The 19,431-nt window shown below is 40.3% G+C and overlaps 1 protein-coding gene across 2 annotated transcripts; it reads left to right on the forward strand.

Annotated features, from left to right (window-relative positions):
- Window positions 1-935: 935 nt before the first annotated feature.
- LOC146569903 (solute carrier organic anion transporter family member 1C1-like) lies at window positions 936-19,152 on the forward strand. Of its 2 annotated transcripts, XM_085282571.1 has the most exons (15): window positions 936-1,124; window positions 4,037-4,191; window positions 7,199-7,340; window positions 7,883-8,015; window positions 8,190-8,311; window positions 10,850-10,996; window positions 13,165-13,263; window positions 13,457-13,705; window positions 13,991-14,155; window positions 14,799-14,994; window positions 15,190-15,355; window positions 15,563-15,747; window positions 15,922-15,986; window positions 16,315-16,432; window positions 18,632-19,152. In XM_085282571.1, exons 2-15 carry the CDS (start codon window positions 4,096-4,098, stop codon window positions 18,855-18,857), a joined length of 2,109 nt encoding a protein of 702 aa, XP_085138697.1. In that variant the 5' UTR covers window positions 936-1,124; window positions 4,037-4,095; the 3' UTR covers window positions 18,858-19,152. The 2 variants fall into 2 exon arrangements, with proteins under 2 accessions (XP_085138697.1, XP_085138699.1); XM_085282573.1 differs by lacking the exon at window positions 4,037-4,191.
- Window positions 19,153-19,431: the final 279 nt, after the last annotated feature.

Below are 19,431 nucleotides of genomic sequence, written 5' to 3' on the forward strand. Positions count from 1 at the left end.
AAGGGGACAAACACTGAAAGCACATTTGAACCTTTGTTGTTTGTGCAGACTTTTACTTTTGTCTAAATTAGTTTGCCTGTTTGTTACAGAGCATGCATTTTTTTTCTGAGGCCAGTAAGAAAAGCAGTCTGAAGTTGAACTGACATTTTATCCTACATCTTATCCTATTCACGTGATACATGTCTAGGGTCAAGGCAAGTTCACTGAAATGTCCAATTAGTTTTCAAGCAAAGAACTGAATCTCGATCGAAAACTTGATTGAATATTCACTGTTGCTGGCCTACTTTTAACAGAACTGACTTTTCCAGGATTCACTAAGTTTCACTGGATAGAAAAGTATACAAGATTTGTCCAGTGCTACCATGAACACCAGACCTTAAATAGCCAGACTCACTATAACTGAGTAACACAGTCATGGTTTGATCAACAAATGCGCAGTGAAAACTGCTGCATTATTTAGTATCTGCTGTAATTACAAGTAAGAACTACGCCATCAGACTATTATCAGCTTAATGACAGTATTATGCACTTCATTTGCATTTGTCTGTGAACGTCGAATTGTTCACCTTTAGTGTCTTCACCCCTTGAAAGCTGTAAACACTGCATACTGTTCAGCGACTGGAAGCCACTGGCAAATAATCCATGCACTATTTGAGCGGAATTATGTGAAAAGCAGAGCGGCTATTGCATTTTTTTGCGGCAAATTTGCGTCACAACAGGTCTAATCTATTAGATAATCAACGCAGAAATTCACGACTTAGTTATTTGGGTTGCTTGACCTACCTGCACTCATGCACCCATATGTAACGTTTGACAGCCTGCAGATTACTAGGGCTCAATGAAACGCAGGCTGGGCATAGTTTTGCTCCCCCCCCCCACTCTGTTCAGGGTATATGCGTGCTCCACCGAAGATCGTGCTCAGTGTCTACCGTGTCCAGCGAAACACGCTGTTCTCCCTTCATAGCCTAAGAGCACACCGTGTGAGTGTAGGCGACTTAATGAGGAGAGACTGAAGATTTTCTTTTAAACCACTGGATGTCATTTCATCTCCTCTTTGTGTGCTGAATAAGAAGTAGCCTCAAATACGTCGTTAGGAGAGAAAGCTTTGAAGCCCCCACAGTTGGGTAAGTATCATGATGTTCTTTCGAGTTATTATCCCCAGTCATTCATGAGAATGAGAATATTCCTTTCTTGACGTATGTGTGTATTTAGTGGATAATCAGCGGTATAATAATAGCTGTAGATTCAAGTGACAAGAAAAAAAAAGCCCCAACAGAAAACTGTCAGTGAAGCTTCAACTGTGCATCATCAAACACTTAAATGGTGCAGTGCACACAGCTGTCTGCAAGAACAGCAGGTGATTTGGAGAATTCGGTGAAAGCTTACTGAGTACACAGTGATTAATCAACCTGCACGCACTGCCACCGATGGATAATTAAACAGGGGTCACGTGCTTACCATCATTTGAAGTTTCTCGGTGTTTTGAGCTCAGCTTGATTAAAAGTGTTTGCTTTTCGCTCGGTGATCATTTGTCTTGCGCAACTGAAAGCGCAAAAGATCCTGGCGTGTTTTTCCACAGTGAAACTGTAACAGAGCAAAGAGCCTCACACATTCATATCACTGATATTTGTAGCATCAGAAATGCAATTTCTGTAGGTGTGTAACCATTAATCACTGAGATTCAATAAAGGACCTGCCAACAGATGGCACTTGGATTCACCAGGACCTTTAGAGAGAAGGCGGTATGATTGTACAAAAGGAATGCTTCCTATCAACATCTCTATTGGAGGAAACTTAAACAGGCTTCAAGCCAAACATATGAAATGTTTGGGGGATTTTGTGGATGTTTATGCACACTAATGATTGAGAAACCTTTCATTACACACAGGGGGATCTTTGTTGTGTGTGCAACCTTAATTGGTCGAGGTTTTATAAAGAAAATGTAGCTTTGCCAGTGCAAAACATGAGTGTGGGCATTTGTATAGTTTCCAGACTAGCTGTGTCAAAAGAAACTGCTGCTCCACTGAATGTCTGTCCTTGTTGAGTCAGTGTTTAAGCCTTTACATCTTCAGCCCTCTCAGCTTTTTTTTCTGTAAGACAGAAAGGAGTAGTTCAAAGCCATGCTATGGTTCAGTGCACTCAGTGAGAAGTTCACATCACTGAACAAGCATCCTGGCCCTGCTGTCTCTCATTCTGTGTCATTTGTAACACTAGACCACATGCCACACACAAGGTTTTTCTTTATATTTTTATATCACCAAGTTGTTGCTTCTTCGTCTCCCCAGGATGAAATAGCCAATTTGGTGTATTTACTGAGCTGCCCTTCATCCATAAATCAGCTGCTTGTATTTTCCATTAGCTTCATGAATGAGCTGTTGTTCCTGCTGACGTGAATGCAGTTATATGCTGTCATATAGTGCTCGCATTATGAAAACACTGCTTCTTTTTTTGCATCATGAAATCATTAACATAATGTCCCCAGTGTTTAAGAACGAGTGCTGCTCTTCTGCTTGACTTACTCTAAATATTATTTGCAGTCTGTTTTGAAGACTGTCAGATGAATTCGCTATGCTTACCTAACGGCGACATTTGGAGAGTGGCTCACACATTCATTGTCTTTATCCGCTTTTTTAAAAAACAAGGGTGTGGGGATTTTTTCCCCTTTGAAATACCATTCAAGGAATTGCACTAGTCATTCTTGTAGTTCAAAAAGCTAACAATCGTGAATAAGAACAATTAACTGAAAGCAGATTTGATTGAAATCTGGTGTACAAATTTGACAAAAATTGATTGACTAGATCTAACTAATAGTCACATTTATACCACACACACATTAATTTATCGGTTCTGGAGATTTTGTAGATCTTGTAAGTCTCGTGTTGATCAAGGAAGAATTTAAGCATAAAAATGTGGAAACTTAGAAGTGGTATTGTTTAACAAATTCTTAATTTGATGCCAGCATCAAGTCTCAAAAAAGGGCATATAGGGCTGTGCCCTACATTTTTCATAGCAGGCTTGTACAAGTCATTTTATGAGTATTTCTTTAAGTTATGAAAGCTACTTTCATCTGCTTCCTTATTCATAAGACGTCACCCCAGCAGGTTGTTCCACATGATGTAAGCCCGAAGGGATTTGTGTCTCCTTCCAGGATTGAACCAGGGACTCTGCAAATGCTGTTATCCACTTATTTCCTTAAGCTATAATAACCCTTAACAATAAATATTCCTGGACAGGGCATATATTACTAATATAACTGCTAAAATAGGAAATGGTATTTCTATAGTTAAATGCCATGCAAGGTCTTTGGCACCAAAATCCATGCAATTAATCCAAGCATTGATATTTTCTAATCTTGATTATTGCCCAGTAGTATGGTCGGGTGGTACAATGGAACGGACTAAGAAATTGCAAATGTTACAAAACAAGGCAGCAAAAATGATTTGAATGGTTGTCAGCGTAGAACAAATATTGTAAGAATGCATAAATGTCTTAAGTCAGTTAATTGTAAAATTTAGATTTCTTTATTCTTTACTTGTATTTATTAGAAATATTATTGTTACAAAGGTAGTAATTCATTTGTATAAACACTGTATTTCAGTATAGACAGAATATGCTACTAGTTAGGTTAGTTAGATTTTTGTTACCCAAACCAAGAACTAGTTCAATCAAAAGAACAGTTTTGTATAAGGCTATGGAAGAACTGAATTTGTTACCAATGCAGATAATACAAGAAACCAGTAAAACTGGATTAAATAATTGGAACTGGATTTGGTCTGACTTTTGACCAGTGTTAAAAATGGCAACATGAATTTGAAATATTGTCTGTGCACTGTAGTAATGATGGTAAATCAGTCTTATCTGTGCAAAGGTTAGGTGATCAATGCTTACCCTGATACGAGACCTTTGCATTATCAAAATGTAAAGCTGCGTTGCAGCAGCTGATGGGGATCTTAATAAACTAAACTAGACTAAACTGGTTGTTGTTGCACAATAGTGGCTTGGTATGTAATCTCTAAATCTGACTTCATTCCAATAGGCCCAAGTGAGAACAGCTACAGTAAGTCATCAAAAGAGAAACCACAGTAGGAGGCTGCTATGAAGAAAATGGACAACACAGCCACAGACAGCTGGATTGTGGACAACAACCCTGACTCCTCCACAGTGAAAAACTCCTGTCACCCAAATCTGAAGGTAGTCTACTTTCTCCCTCTTACCGAAAACAATCTTAAGTGAGTTAATATTCACAAAAAACTGGCATCATGTATTTTTAATTTCTAAATATTAAAAAATATATATAATTCTTTTGTTCTCATTCTTAAAAAGTCCAAACATCAAACTGGGAGGACCTTCCTTTCTACGTTTCTTTTATAAAGCCTGTAATTACACATGAGACCAGCCAACGGAGACGGTTATGTTTACCAGAGAAAAGTCATATGAACACGTAGAAATCATTTCAGCCAAAATGGACAAAGGCCCCACATGTTTGTCATTTTCCCAAGTCATCTGACTGGCCTAGAGGGTGCACACAAATCTCTCTCTCTTCCTATCAAGTGGGGTCACGTGTGTCTAAAAGACACAGAGTAGATTCATTAGTTGGCGGCACTCATTTATGTGCTTTCATGTGTAAAAATGGTAAATGGTAAATGGCCTGTATTTATATAGCGCTTTACTAGTCCCTAAGGACCCCAAAGCGCTTTACATATCCAGTCATCCACCCATTCACACACACATTCACACACTGTGTAAGTAAATGCTACTACTCGAGATAACTCTTCAGCCAGTTTGTGTAAAAACACTTTATCACACTTTTTTCTCTGTGTTGACGAATCTATCAAACACCTACTTAAAATCTGAGTTAAGTGTAGGGCATGTAAGCCTTGTTAATGACCATGCGAGGTCTAGTGCAACAGCTCACGGTGCCCTTTGGACTTGGTATTAAGTCGCTGTGAAAAATTTCTTAGACAAAGTTTGTGCTTTTGTAAAAGAGGTCTGAAAGGAGGTTTTGTACCTCTTTATTGGATTATGAGGCACACTGAGCAATAATTAAAAAGCTGCTTAGTGAACTGCTTAGGTAACTACAAGAAACAGTTACATGGAATTCCAGTAATGCTGCTTTTTTCCTCTGTGTGTGCTTCCCATTTCTGCATAGTAAAGCTATAACAAACCTCTCAGCTGGTTCTACTGATACAAGCGGTCTGCATACTTTTGATCTGAGCAGTCTCCATGCTTGTTAATCTCAGATTAGGCTTGTCCTATGTGCATGTGTTCTATGTCACTTGCAAACACTCTGAATATTCCAGTTGACTTTGCATGAAACTCTCGTTTAGATTCTTGTTGAAATGTGTTTCATTTGTCTAGTAATGATTTACAGAGACAAGCCACCAGAGATTTGGCTTTAGTTTTGTGGAGAAATTTCAGTGCTTGTCCAAATTTCAGCGTTTTCTTTTTAAATTAGTGTTAAGATTTTCTTTATGTGAAACGTTACCTTTTCTTCAATGTACAAAACAAAAATGTTTCTGTAAGCATATTATCTGTTTTTAATAGAGGTTTCAATAAATGTTAAATGGTAAAATTTAATGTGTTATTAAAAAATATAGGTTAAAAAAATTCTTGAAGAAATTAATACAGAAAATTCCTTCATTTTTAAAATGTACATTGTACCATATTTATACAGATTTCTTTTTACTGTGTTGGTATATATAAGCTCACGGCTGATGGTCAGTTCCTATAGAAAAGTGTTAATGGTGAAAATTGATTCGTTTGAATCAATTCGTTTTCTTTTGCTATAAAAGGAAAAGTCCAGAGTTCATTATTTTTCACAGTGTGCAATACAAAGGGAAGCATATGAAATGGAAGTAAGTAAGTAAAGTAAAGTAAGTCTGGATTGAGTGCTGCTGCTCAAATGTGGATATAGTGACAAAGCAATATGATATCCTCAATGCCTTCAATAGAGGAACGAGAGTCTGCTAATTATTAGGGCCGAGGTCACTGTAAAAGAAAAAGAACAAGTACGCTGGCAGGGCCCTTGGATGTGGATGGTTTCCTTAAGGATCTAGCTTGGGTTTGCAGAGACTTGTGGAGGTTTTTTACTGAATGATACACGTCTGTAACGTCATGTAGCAGGGGTACTAAAGAAGAGAGTTTATGCAATAGTTGACCTTTGGAGGAACAATGCAGTTTTCACTGTGGCCATGGATCACTGGGCTGGCACTGTCTCGGAGATATTCGAACGTGTATGGGAGTTTGTCCAGCTTGTGTTTTGCGCATTTATTGTGGTGTCCTGTATGGGGTGTGAATAATGATCCTATTTATGATAATTTTGTCAGTTATGCAATCATTATGTTTTGAAATTAAACTTTAAATTGTAAGAAAAAAACAAAGTGAAAAGAATTTGATATTTCTGGACAAGTAGGTTATATTGACATATTTATTATAATGCATTTATAATGCATTGCAGTTTGTTGTTTGGAAGCAGTCTCTTCTGCTTTCACTATTTTAATCCCTTACAGTGCAGGCTATGGTTACCGCACACCTGTTTCCAATTATGTGTCCAAGGATGTGTCTGTGTCCTTGTGGGATTGGCTTCTCTAATCCTCCCTTTGTGACTGACTGTCAGTGTCCACAGGCGGCTGAGCAGAAGAAGGAGGCTGCTCAATACACTCTCTGGCCCAGCGCATATTGCCAGCTGCCCTTTTATAAAGATGTATCTGAACTGCAAATTCATGTCATACACACACACATGTATCCTCAAAGAAATGCATTCACGTGCACTGCTGTAGCTCACTGGGTTCAGCATGCAACCCATATCCCATATGCCCATATAAGACTATTGCAGAGGCCCGGGTTTAAATCCACCCCCAGCAGTTTACTTTGTCTTCCCTCACTCTTTCTTCTAGCTTTTCTCTCCACTGCTCTGTCATAATAAAGCCTTAAAACCCCCGTATAAAAGAAATACATTCACTAAGTCTTGTGATAGGTTTAAGGTTAATTAGTGCAGGCTTGTGTTTTTGCTTGTTAGTCGAACTTCATTCAGAAATTCATTTTTATTTTGTAGTTGTATTTGAATCTGCGCCTGAAAAATGAAAGAAGGAAATTATGAGATGTTTGGACTGCAGTCAAAATCAAAAACAATCATATATCCATATCAGAGCCAGTGTGCCTGACATTGTATTGTTTTTTTCTTTTTGTGTCTCTGCAGATGTTCCTTGCAGCCTTGTCCTTTGCTTACTTTGCCAAGGCTTTATCTGGCAGCTACATGAAGAGCACAATTACACAGCTAGAAAGGCGATTTGATATCCCCAGCTATCTGATTGGCATCATAGACGGCAGCTTTGAAATAGGTGAGTTTCTCTGGCTCTTTGTGTACATTTCTGTATTTGGTGGCTGTATTTGTTTATTCTCTATTTATTGTATTTTTATGATACTAATGCTACAGCGAGACTGCTTAAAGGAGGCTTAAAAGTAGAGACGGGTGACAAAGCTTATAGTTAGAACTGGATCAGGTGACTCTAAACCATTCCTTAGTTATGCTGTGGAATACTGTGAGGTCTTGAACCAGGAATATTATGACGGCATGTTAATATTCCCAATACCATTGCATACTTCCATCTCATTTAAGCTTTGAATAGTGCCTTGTTGCATACCTAACTGACTATTGAAGAGTGAAAAATAGTTTTAAGCCACAGTATGCAGACTTGGAGTAATGGTTTATGTAGTTAGTTACAGACTTGTGGATCAGAATCAGTGCTTATCAAAGATAACACATCATGTGTATGATGTAGTTAGTGAGACTTTTCATGATTTATGATTCTGAGCAGTACATCTCATGTTTGGTGCCTCTGACTCCTCTCCATCTTCTTTTCTGATCATCTTAACCCTGTAGGGAATTTGCTGGTAATTGCGTTTGTGAGTTATTTTTGTGCCAAGCTCCACCGACCCAAGATCATAGCAGTCGGGTGTATTTTGATGTCTTTTGGAACCTTCCTGATCGCCATGCCTCATTTCATCATTGGCCGGTAGGCAAAGCGCAGTGTCTGAATGCATGCATCGCTGTTCACAAATTCCATTCACATATTACTTTGATCTCTGTAGTCTCTGATGTATTTGTGCTTCACATTGTGAATATCTAACAATACCTGGTGCTTTCTCCCTTCCCTTGTTTAACAGTCACATTGGTATTTTATACGCAGCTATAAGATCGAAACATCAATTAGATCTTCAGTGAATTCGACCAATAACCTCTCTCCATGTCCGGCAAGCTCACCTGAGTCCCTGAGGGCAGGTGACAGACCCTCTATACTGCCTTCTAGAGGTAAGACAAAAAACATTTATGTTGTTTATGACAACATGTGATTAAGGTTGAACTTTGTTTTTGCAGATACTGTTCGTGCTAGCATCGTTGCTAGGTCAGCACATGCGTGTTTATGTTTTAAGTCATTTTTGATGATGAATTGTGATAACTTGCACATATCCATGCTATAGTACTAAATGAGTAGGCTATTCATTCTGTTGGCTGTGAAATAAAAATGATACAGTACTTTTTAGAAGGTGCTATAGGTACATAAATGCAAAAAAGGTCATTTTAGCCCATTATAGGGAAGTTTCTAGGAAATGTGATGGTGTTATATCATACAAAGGCCAGCTTTTTTGAATATATATGCAGATACAGTGGGGCAAAAAAGTATTTAGTCAGCCACCAATTGTGCAAGTACCCCCATTTAAAATGATGACAGAGGTCAGTAATTTGCACCAGAGGTACACTTCAACTGTGAGAGACAGAATGTGAAAAAAAAATCCATGAATTCACATGGTAGGATTTGTAAAGAATTTATTCGTAAATTAGGGTGGAAAATAAGTATTTGGTCACCTCAAACATGGAAAATCTCTGGCTCTCACAGACCTGTAACGTCTTCTGTAAGACGCTTTTCTGTCCCCCACTCGTTACCTGTATGAATGGCACCTGTTTGAACTCATCATCTGTATAAAAGACACCTGTCCACAGCCTCAAACAGTCAGACTCCAAACTCTGCCATGGCCAAGACCAAAGAGCTCTCGAAGGACACCAGGAAAAGTATTGTAGACCTGCACCAGACTGGGAAGAGTGAATCTACAATAGGCAAGCAGCTTGGTGTGAAAAAATCAACTGTGGGAGCAATCATCAGAAAATGGAAGACATACAAGTACAACATAATCTCCCACGATCTGGGGCTCCACGCAAGATCTCATCCCGTGGGGTCAAAATGATCATGAGAACGGTGAGCAAAGATCCCAGAACCACACGGGGGGACCTGGTGAATGACCTGCAGAGAGCTGGGACCAAAGTAACAAAGGTCACCATCAGTAACACACTACAACGGCAGGGAATCAAATCCCGCAGTGCCAGACGTGTTCCGCTGCTGAAGCCAGTGCATGTCCAGGCCCGTCTGAAGTTTGCCAGAGAGCACATGGATGATACAGCAGAGGATTGGGAGAATGTCATGTGGTCAGATGAAACCAAAGTAGAACTTTTTGGTATAAACTCAACTCGTCGTGTTTGGAGGACGAAGAATACTGAGTTGCATCCCAAGAACACCATACCTACTGTGAAGCATGGGGGTGGAAACATCATGCTATGGGGCTGTTTTTCTGCCAAGGGGACAGGACGACTGATCCGTGTTAAGGACAGAATGAATGGGGCCATGTATCGTGAGATTTTGAGCCAAAACCTCCTTCCATCAGTGAGAACTTTGAAGATGAAACGAGGCTGGGTCTTCCAACATGACAATGATCCAAAACACACCGCCCGGGCAACAAAGGAGTGACTCCGTAAGAAGCATTTGAAAGTCCTGGAGTGGCCTAGCCAGTCTCCAGACCTCAACCCCATAGAAAATCTGTGGCGGGAGTTGAAAGTCCGTGTTGCTCGGCGACAGCCCCAAAACATCACTGCTCTCGAGAAGATCTGCATGGAGGAATGGGCCAAAATACCAGCTACTGTGTGTGCAAACCTGGTAAAGACCTATAGTAAACGTTTGACCTCTGTTATTGCCAACAAAGGTTATGTTACAAAGTATTGAGTTGTATTTTTGTTATTGACCAAATACTTATTTTCCACCCTGATTTACGAATAAATTCTTTACAAATCCTACCATGTGGATTCATGGATTTTTTTTTCACATTCTGTCTCTCACAGTTGAAGTGTACCTCTGGTGCAAATTACTGACCTCCGTCATCATTTTAGGTGGGGGAACTTGCACAATCGGTGGCTGACTAAATACTTTTTTGCCCCACTGTATGAGAAGTTATCGTCATGAAATTAAAATGACTTGATACTTACGTAAAGCTTTGTAGGTGCATGAGGGCCAAAAATAGGTCCTTTTAGCCTGTTGCTTGGTAGTTTCTAAATGTTGATGTCAAAATATCTAATGCTGATAAGAACCTTCAGGGGCCTAAGAGTAACCAAGTGTGTGGCCAACTTCTGATAGTGCAGGCAAAGTTGGGGGACAAAGAAACAAACATACAGACAAACAGAGAGAGATTGCGGGGATTATAGTAAGATGTGTTGACTTATTGTGATAATAGAATATTTTTCATCAATGTTTTGTTAGTGTAAATCATAATGTATAGTTTCGGCCCATCTGGCAGATGGCGAGGCCGTTCATAGTTCACACAAGTCTTCCTATTGTATTGTTCAGAATTCAACCAATCTTACACATAACAATCACCATGTGTGTCATAATCCAAACTGTTCTCAAGGTCAAGCTCAAGGTCACAGTTGTTGTTTTATGGCCAGTAACCTGCGAAATTGAGATGGATCATGAGCTGCATAAGGCTCTATGCCATTGACATTCTGACTGCTGTTTTTAAACTGCAGGCTGTGAAAAAGAGTCCAGTGTTTCCATGTGGATCTATGTCCTGGTGGGAAATATCCTGCGTGGGATTGGAGAGACTCCAGTGCAGCCTTTGGGAATCTCCTATATTGATGACTACGCACAGTCCGATAATGCTGCTCTCTATATTGGTAATCCACCTTTGTTACAGCTGATAGCTTTGATAGGAATTGGGGTTTTTTTTAGAAATTTTTTGGAAGGTTATTTTGAAACTAGAAAATTAGATACTACTAAAGATGAGTTAACCTTCTATAGATTTCTGTAATAGGAATATTCTTGTTTCACTGTGCTTTCATGTTAGGGAATATTGGATGTCTTTAAAAGAAATTAAAAAAAAACAAAAGTGCTGTCAACAGGCAGAAAAACAAAAAGTTTTGTAATGTTGTTTAAGTTGCACTTAAACAATAATATACTGCAGGGACTGTACAGGTAGGCGAACATCTGCTTATTACAGATGAGAGCAGGTTCACCCTGAGCTCATGTGACAGATGAAAAGTGGTTCTGGAGAAGCTGTGGAGAACATTATACAGCCTGTAACACTGTTCAGCATGAGTTTGGTGGTGGGTCAGTGATGATCTGGGGAGGTATATCCATGGAGGGATGCACAGACCTCTACAGGCTATGCAAAATAACCATGACTGCCATTAGTCATAAGGATGAAATCCTTGGCCCTACTATCAGACTCTAGTGCAGTCAGTCCTGGGTTCCTCCTGGTGCACAACAATACCCGGCCTCATGTGGTGAGTGTGCAGGAAGTTCCTGGAGGATGAAGGACTTGATACCACTGACTGCCCCCCTCACACACCTGAGCTAAATCCAATAAAAAAAAATCTAGGAGCTATTATGCTTCGGTTCATCCAATGTTGCCAGGTTGCACCTGGCCGTCTCATTAGGAGCATGCATTAGTATTGTCCTGCAAGCACGGTGGGGCCATACAAACTACTGAGCACCATTATGAGCTGAAATTTTGGCAAAATGGGCAATCGTGGCTAAAGAGTTGGCAGTTCGTCTTGTAATTGGAAGATCGCCGGTTCGAGCTCCGGCTCTGACAGTCCTTGGGCAAGACACTTCACCCGTTGCCTACTGGTGGTGGTCAGAGGGCCTGGTGGCGCCAGTGTCCGGCAGCCTCGCCTCTGTCAGTGCGCCCCAGAGCAGCTGTGGCTACAATGTAGCTTGCCATCACCAGTGCGTGAATGGGTGGATGACTGAATGTGTAAAGCGCTTTGGGGTCCTTAGGGACTAGTAAAGCGCTATACAAATACAGGCCATTTACTAAAATGGACGAGCCTCATGCATCATTTTGTCACTCTGAAAATAGCTCTTTTCCATGAAGCAATTTGGCATATTTCTTTTTTGGTAACCTATTACCTGGTCCATATCAGTATAGAGATCCAGATTATTTTTTCCCCCAATGAGATCTGACATGTTTTCGAAGTGTTCCTTTAATTTTTTGAGCAGTGTATTTGAGCCATTCCTATTGTATAAATAATATAAATATAAATAAAATTGAGGGCAGCACGGTGGCACGGTGGTTAGCACTGTTGCCGCACAGCAAGAAGGTCCTGAGTTCAATTCCACCATCAGGCCGGGGTCTTTCTGTGTGGAGTTTGCATGTTCTCCCCGTGTTTGCGTGGGTTCCCTCCGGGTACTCCGGCTTCCTCCCACCGTCCAAAGACATGCAGCTTGTGGGGATAGGTTAATTGGACAATCCAAATTGTCACTAGGTGTGAATGTGCGAATGAATGTGAGTGCAAATGGTTGTTTGTCCTTGTGTGTTGGCCCTGCGACAGACTGGCGACCTGTCCAGGGTGTACCCCGCCTCTCGCCCTATGACAGCTGGGATAGGCTCCAGCGCCCCCCGCGACCCTGAAAAGGATAAGCGGAAGCGAATGGATGGATGGATAAATAAAATTGGAACGTTTGTTGTATGTAAGCACAACCAAAGCAAAGATGTCAAGTTCAGAGTATGAGGGGAAAGAAAGCCCATTTTGAGAAAATAACCTTTAAAAAAACTTAATGCATCTTTATTAGAAAACACTAAATATCATCATACAGCTGCTCCATCATACAACTAACGGTGCCTGACTACAGTTACACTGTTTTTGCCTGTAGTGGCTCTCTTCATTTTCAGTTTTCAGAAGTTTTAAGAAGATTTACTAAACTATCCAGTACAGTTTGATTTCTTTTTGTTTATAGGACATAATGTAATCCATTATGATTATGATTATGATTTTTTAACGATACAGAGATTAACCCAATATATATTAGGCTATAAGTAGGTGTTTTTTGTGTGTCTCAGGTTGTGTCCAGACAATATCAATAATTGGTCCTGTCTTTGGGTACCTGCTGGGGTCCCTGTGTGCCAAAATCTATGTCGACATTGGATATGTGGACATGGGTGAGTAACATGTCATCTAACCATCAACTACATCTTTAAGAATTTGAAAAGGTAATCAGTAAAAGTAAAAAGTGATCGTTTTTGCTTCAACTCAAGTGCTTAAGGAGCATGTGACTTTAGTAAATACATAATTGTGGTTAATTACAACCATAAAAGAATGAACAGCGCCAATAATGTGCTTCTATCTTTACAGAAACTATCACTATTACTCCTGGCGATGCCCGCTGGGTGGGCGCATGGTGGCTGGGCTATCTCATTGCTGGTGCCATCACCCTCATGTCGGCCGTTCCTTTCTGGTTCCTGCCAAAATCACTGCCGATGCCTGTGGAAAAGCATGACACCAACTGCACACCAGAGCAAACCAGATTTATTAAAGATTCCCCAGGCTTGAAGCACATGTTCAGACCCGAGGAGCCAGCTAATTTACATCTGATGGCCAGTGGTAGGATAGTGATCACAGTGTGCTTTATGAAAGAATGTTGATTTTCCATTTTAACCGTATTATTAAACTGACTGTGTGCAATTAATGGAATCTTAACGGCTCTAAGATCTGTTTTACTGCTATAGTATATATAATACTGTCATTTCTGTCGACAGTAAACACAAATAGAAGTTTATTCCTTCTTGTCAATGTGAGAAAATCAAAATAGTTTTAATGATAAATCAAAATAAAAGGCTGAGGTTACTTCAAGAAGTGAAAATCACTCATTTAAACATCCTTTCACAGAATTCGTCCCCACATTGAAGAGTCTCCTTGGAAATCCTGTGTACACCATCTACTTATGTGTGACCATTGTTCAGTTCAACTCTCTCATTGGTATGGTCACCTACAAGCCCAAATACATTGAGCAACACTACGGCCAGTCAGCTTCAAAAGCCAATTTTCTCATGGGTGAGCAAGATATTATACTAATTTATATTGTTTACCTCATTTGGATTATTTTGTTCTTTTATCTTTGTAAGTGATATCTTTGTAGAGCTAAAAGCTTGCTTAGAACCACTGCTGTTTGGCTGAAAAGTACCTATTTAAGGATGCAAAGTGATGTGAGCTGGATGGTAATCATAAGAGTTTCATGAGCTGGCTTTTGATCAATTTTTTATACCCCGACTCCCACTTCCCTCTTAAGTAAATGCTGCAAATTCAAGATGACAACCTGGTTTACCTCAGTCCTTGGGCATTTGACAGACAAACGACAGACATTGATTTAAAAGCACTTGAGGCAATCAGACCAATTAACATGTTTCCCTGATGCGAATGGAGACAACGTTGCTCTTTTTGTCCCCTGTAACCGAGTGGGTTAAGAGTACATCGGCTGATGAGAAATACGTCCCAGATCCTCTGAACCACCATAACTTATTTTCATCTTTCGCAACATGACTTAAGTAAAATATAAATGAGAGTGCTTTGATGTACATGAGTGTTCTGACTTTGATCCCTTCTGGCGAGTGATGTTGCTGCCTGATATCGCCTGTTTAAGTTCTTTCTCGATTCTCCATCCATTTAAGGATACGCTGTATTCTGCGGTGTTTCATAGGCATGATCAACATACCTGCAGTGGCCCTTGGGATGTTCTCCGGAGGGGTTGTGATGAAAAAGTACAAGCTGTCTATCATGGGAGCAGCTAAATTTGCCTTTGGGACCTCTCTGCTGGGCTACTTTCTGTCACTCCTATTCTTTGCCATGGGCTGTGAGAACGCTAAGGTCGCAGGCATCACAGTTTCATATAGTGGGTATGTAATACCTTTGTATATTTTCCTTAGTGGACTTGATAGTCATCAAACCAGGAAGTAGATTCAGAGAAAAAGGGATTGGGGTTTTATTTATTTAATCTGCCACTGTTTTTAATTCCATGGCTCGTTTTTCTTGTCTGATCGATGTTTTAAAAGGGCTGACAATCACATGCCTTTTTTTTGTGTCACATGCAGACTGGGGGGCTTATCTTATCAGGAGCAGTCTCTCATCTCTGACTGTAATTCGGATTGCTCGTGCACAAGCAGAGAGTGGGATCCAGTGTGTGGAGAGAACGGGATCACCTACGTGTCCCCGTGTTTGGCTGGATGCAACTCCTCCACTGGCTCTGGCAAGAACACGGTCAGACACACACCACTGCCCTCGTGAAACTTGCATGCTTTTCAGTAAACGCAGCATGATATTCAGGCTTGATTCTCAATTTTCATTCATATCGTACCGCAGAGAAGCATGTGACATTTCCGTGATTATTTACAGACAGAACAAGTGTTTCCTGCTGTGCCGCAGCTCATTTATCACTGAGTCACACCTTGTTTTCTTTTCTGTCAGGTGTTCAACAATTGCAAGTGTCTCGCGGTGGCTAATACCCAACCAGGCAACTTGACAGCCAGCCTGGGTCAGTGTCCACACAGGGACAGCTGTGAGAAAGTCTTTCCATACTTCCTGGCTATGTCTGTCCTCAGTTCCTTCATCATCTCTCTTGGGGGTACACCTGGCTTCATGCTGCTTGTCAGGTCTGTCATATTCTGCTTTTGTGCCTTAAAGCCACTTTTTGCTGTAATGTTGTTTGTATTGTTCTGAAACGTCTCCCTCTAAGAAATACAAACGTCATTCTTTCATTGTCATTCTTTAAGTGTTGCCAGGTTAAAAGTTGAGTCCTGTCTAATACCACAGTGTTGTTTCTAAAGGTGCATTAAACCTGAGCTGAAGTCTCTCGCTCTTGGAATCCACACCTTGGCCACTCGTACCCTTGGTGAGAACCACCTTTGCTGTTCTTGGCATACATCACTGTCTATTTCATTTACATTTCAGGCTCACAGACATTTCCCTCAAGCTGACTTTCAGCATAATATATATAGTGAGCACAGTTATTGGGAGATCACCAATAAAAATTACTTTTTATGTTAAATTAACCCAAAGTATTTAGCTTAGTACGGCTAATTATCAGTTTAGCTGTATAATTATTAATATTCAAAGTTATTGTAAGGAAGTCTGACTTGTTTAGATTGTAACGTGAGTTCAGGCGAACCGTGATTTGACTTGAAATTCTGACATAAGTTACTTTATATGTTGTAACTCAGCTGGAATACCTGCCCCTATATACTTTGGAGCCATAATTGATACGACCTGCCTCAAATGGGGATACAAGATGTGTGGAGGAAGAGGAGCTTGCAGAATATATGACACTTCAGCTTACAGGTACTTGTAAGATGCCTTTATTTTAACTTTGCATGTGATTTCTATGGGATTGGCTATCCTTCAAACTCTTGATTTAGTGACCCTGTAATCAAGTTATGTGCAAGTTATTACGCACAGCCATGAGTTATGGTTGATTTATTTAAAATGCTGAACCCATAGCAGATCTTAAATGTACCGCTGGAGGAACAGTGCATTCAAAATAAAAAGTGAAGAACAATTGTTAACAACTGTCAGACCAGTGATTTTAAACACTTTCTGGCATTGATTTCTTTTTCTTTGTCTCAGCTTCAGACACCAAAACAAGCGCATGTTCATTTTTTTTTAATCACTAATGATAAAAAGGGATTCAAGTTCAATTCTACCTAAGTAAGGATTAGCATCAGAATTCTATCAGACATTTTCATTACAAAATAATATTGATTCATTCTCCCCCCCCCCCCCCCCCCCCCCCCCCACTGCACCAAACTACTGTTGGGGCTCTGCCCATAATCTGAAAACCACTGAACTGCACGCTGTCAGCAGTGAACTGATGGTGTTAGGCACACTAGGGAAACTATTGGTTAGAGACTTCTGCACAACAGAATTATAGCAACCATGTTTAATGACCTCCTTGCACTTGAAATGGTTGCTTCAAAGATGGAAACAAGGTCCAAGACCACTTCAGTCAGTTTTCATCTTCAGACCGACTTTGGTGAGTCAAGACCACGAAAAAAGGGCAACAGGATGGATTCAGTCAAGTATCAGTTTGTCACTGAATGGAGTCAAGTTGGCAATGACAAACAATTTGCTTGTTTACTGTGAAAAATCATTGAAAATGACAAACCTGGTTCTGTCTGTCTACATGTTTTCGTATTACTCTTACACTTTACTCTTAATGTTTTTTTCAGGGTGGAGTGATTGTACGGGATAGGTTTTTAATACATTTAAAAAAGAAAACTTGGGTGCACTCGTTTAAATTTAGTTGAATCATTCACTTAAATCTTTTAATAAGTGGCTCTACAAAACCTTTTAACTTGACGAGGCCAAGTCCTGTTAACTTCTTGTTAATGATCAAGATTGGCTACAACTGGTAGTGTCTTTTTGAACTCCTAACCACAAGTGTGCATTGAGAGTCTGCCCAGAACCTCACAGAATTAAAACAGAAATTCAGAATTTCCTCCACAAATAGTGATGTAGTTGCTGAGGAACAGCAATTTAACCACAAAGTGGCACGGGCGCTCAGCAACCCTGCTTTTATATTTCTGTCTCTCTTCCACAGCATGCCTTTTAGCCTGTCTTCCTTCTCTCTCCCCAACCGATCGCGGCAGATGGCCGCCCCTCTCTGCCGGAGGTTTCTTCCTGTTAAAAGGGAGTTTTTCATTCCCACTGTTACCAAAGTGCTTGCTCATAGGGGGTCGTTGATGGTTGGGTCGTTCTCTGTATGTATTATTGTAGGGTCTACCTTACAATACAAAGCGCCTCGAGGCGCCTGTTGGTGCTATATAAATAAAATTGAATTGAATATAGGAACTAGAGTATAATCACTTGGCAGGCAGTTGGGTCAAGCCCCCTACTGGAAAGAAATGCATTGCAGGCAAGTATTCTTCACTTGTGATCACAACATGTTGGAAGTGTGTCTGCGTTCAGCAGCAGCTGTTTGGAAACTTTCACTCGTCTTTCTGAGACTGATTGCAGTCGGTCCAAATTGAACTGCAATTCTTTGACAGGTTGCTTCCCACCAGGTGACCGGTGCAATCGCTTTGTGACAGAAGGTGGTCATCCTAGACGTTGAGGGTGTTGCCCACCCTCTGGGCAACCAGCTGCAGTAGTTACTGCAACTACATGCAAAATGCAAAAATAGTTCAGTAACATCCCTGGGCTATTACAGATTTGACCTTGTCACAGTCAGGTTTACTGCTGTGTTTTAACGGTAGTGCCTGAGAGATTGCAGTTTTGGACCAAAGTATTTTGACTGTAATAAATAAAAAGAGCAGTAATTTTACCTTTTCTTAATTTCAAGTCCTGTCTTTAGTAGAGAGCTAAGATTGTGGCATTACAACATCTTCCAAAAGGACTAGAAGAAAATGCTATTTATACAACTTTGAATGGGAAAAAGTCCAGTAGTGACTAACCTTTAGGGATTTGTAGCTTCACTTAGAGCTGGCCTAAACCGTGACGGAGCAGTTCGTACTCTTAACTGTTGCTTTTTTTTTTGTACAGGAGAGTCTACCTGGGTCTGACTTTGGGCTTGAGAACAGTCTCCTTCTTCCTTTGTATTTTGGGATTTGCTCTAATCAAAAGACATATTAGGAAAGAAGAAAAACATGTGCTGACCAATGGGAGTGCAGAGTTGGAAACACTGAGGAAAGAGGAGAACAGCTCTATACATTGTGAGCAGTTTGTACTGGCCTTGGACTGCAATCCCGACAGAGAAACTCGCTTGTGAGCCTCGGCGCATCTTCTTTTCTTCTGACTCAGCCCGACGAGCACCTCACCTCACATCTACTGAGGAAGACACACTGTGGACATTTTTCATAGCACACAGAGTATATATATTTGTAAAGGATTTGCGTAGATGTACGGTATCTGAAATTAGTCATTTTATAAAACAGTCTGATATTTCTGGAATGTGTATGTGTTTGTGTTTTTCATGAATGGAAGACTTTCATAGAAAAAAAAAGATTGTAATTGTGTTGTACTTTCTGTTCTTCATTTTTATGATTAAACGTGATAAAATCAGATTTTGCATTTTAACATTTAAGATGCCTGAATATGATGGTTTAACATACCTGTTTGTGCTGTGCTCATGGCTTTGCTTTTAGTTCATGCATGCACAGGTCTGTCTAGTGTCTCTCACACCTGCATCGCGTTTCTACTTGTGAATGAAACAATTGGTCAAGGGGTAGATCAAAGCTTGAGCAACAGGAGTAGCTCCTTGAAAGGGTATCTCCTTTCCATACAGGGTAAAACCCATCACTTCCTGTACAGATATAAGGGGATGTATTCAGTGACCTAACTGT

This window comes from Mchenga conophoros, linkage group LG7 (genome assembly GCF_057382185.1).
Source record: "Mchenga conophoros isolate Kocher_MC1m ecotype Shallow Benthic linkage group LG7, M_conophoros_male_GT1.1, whole genome shotgun sequence".
In the NCBI taxonomy this organism is placed as follows: domain Eukaryota; kingdom Metazoa; phylum Chordata; class Actinopteri; order Cichliformes; family Cichlidae; genus Mchenga; species Mchenga conophoros.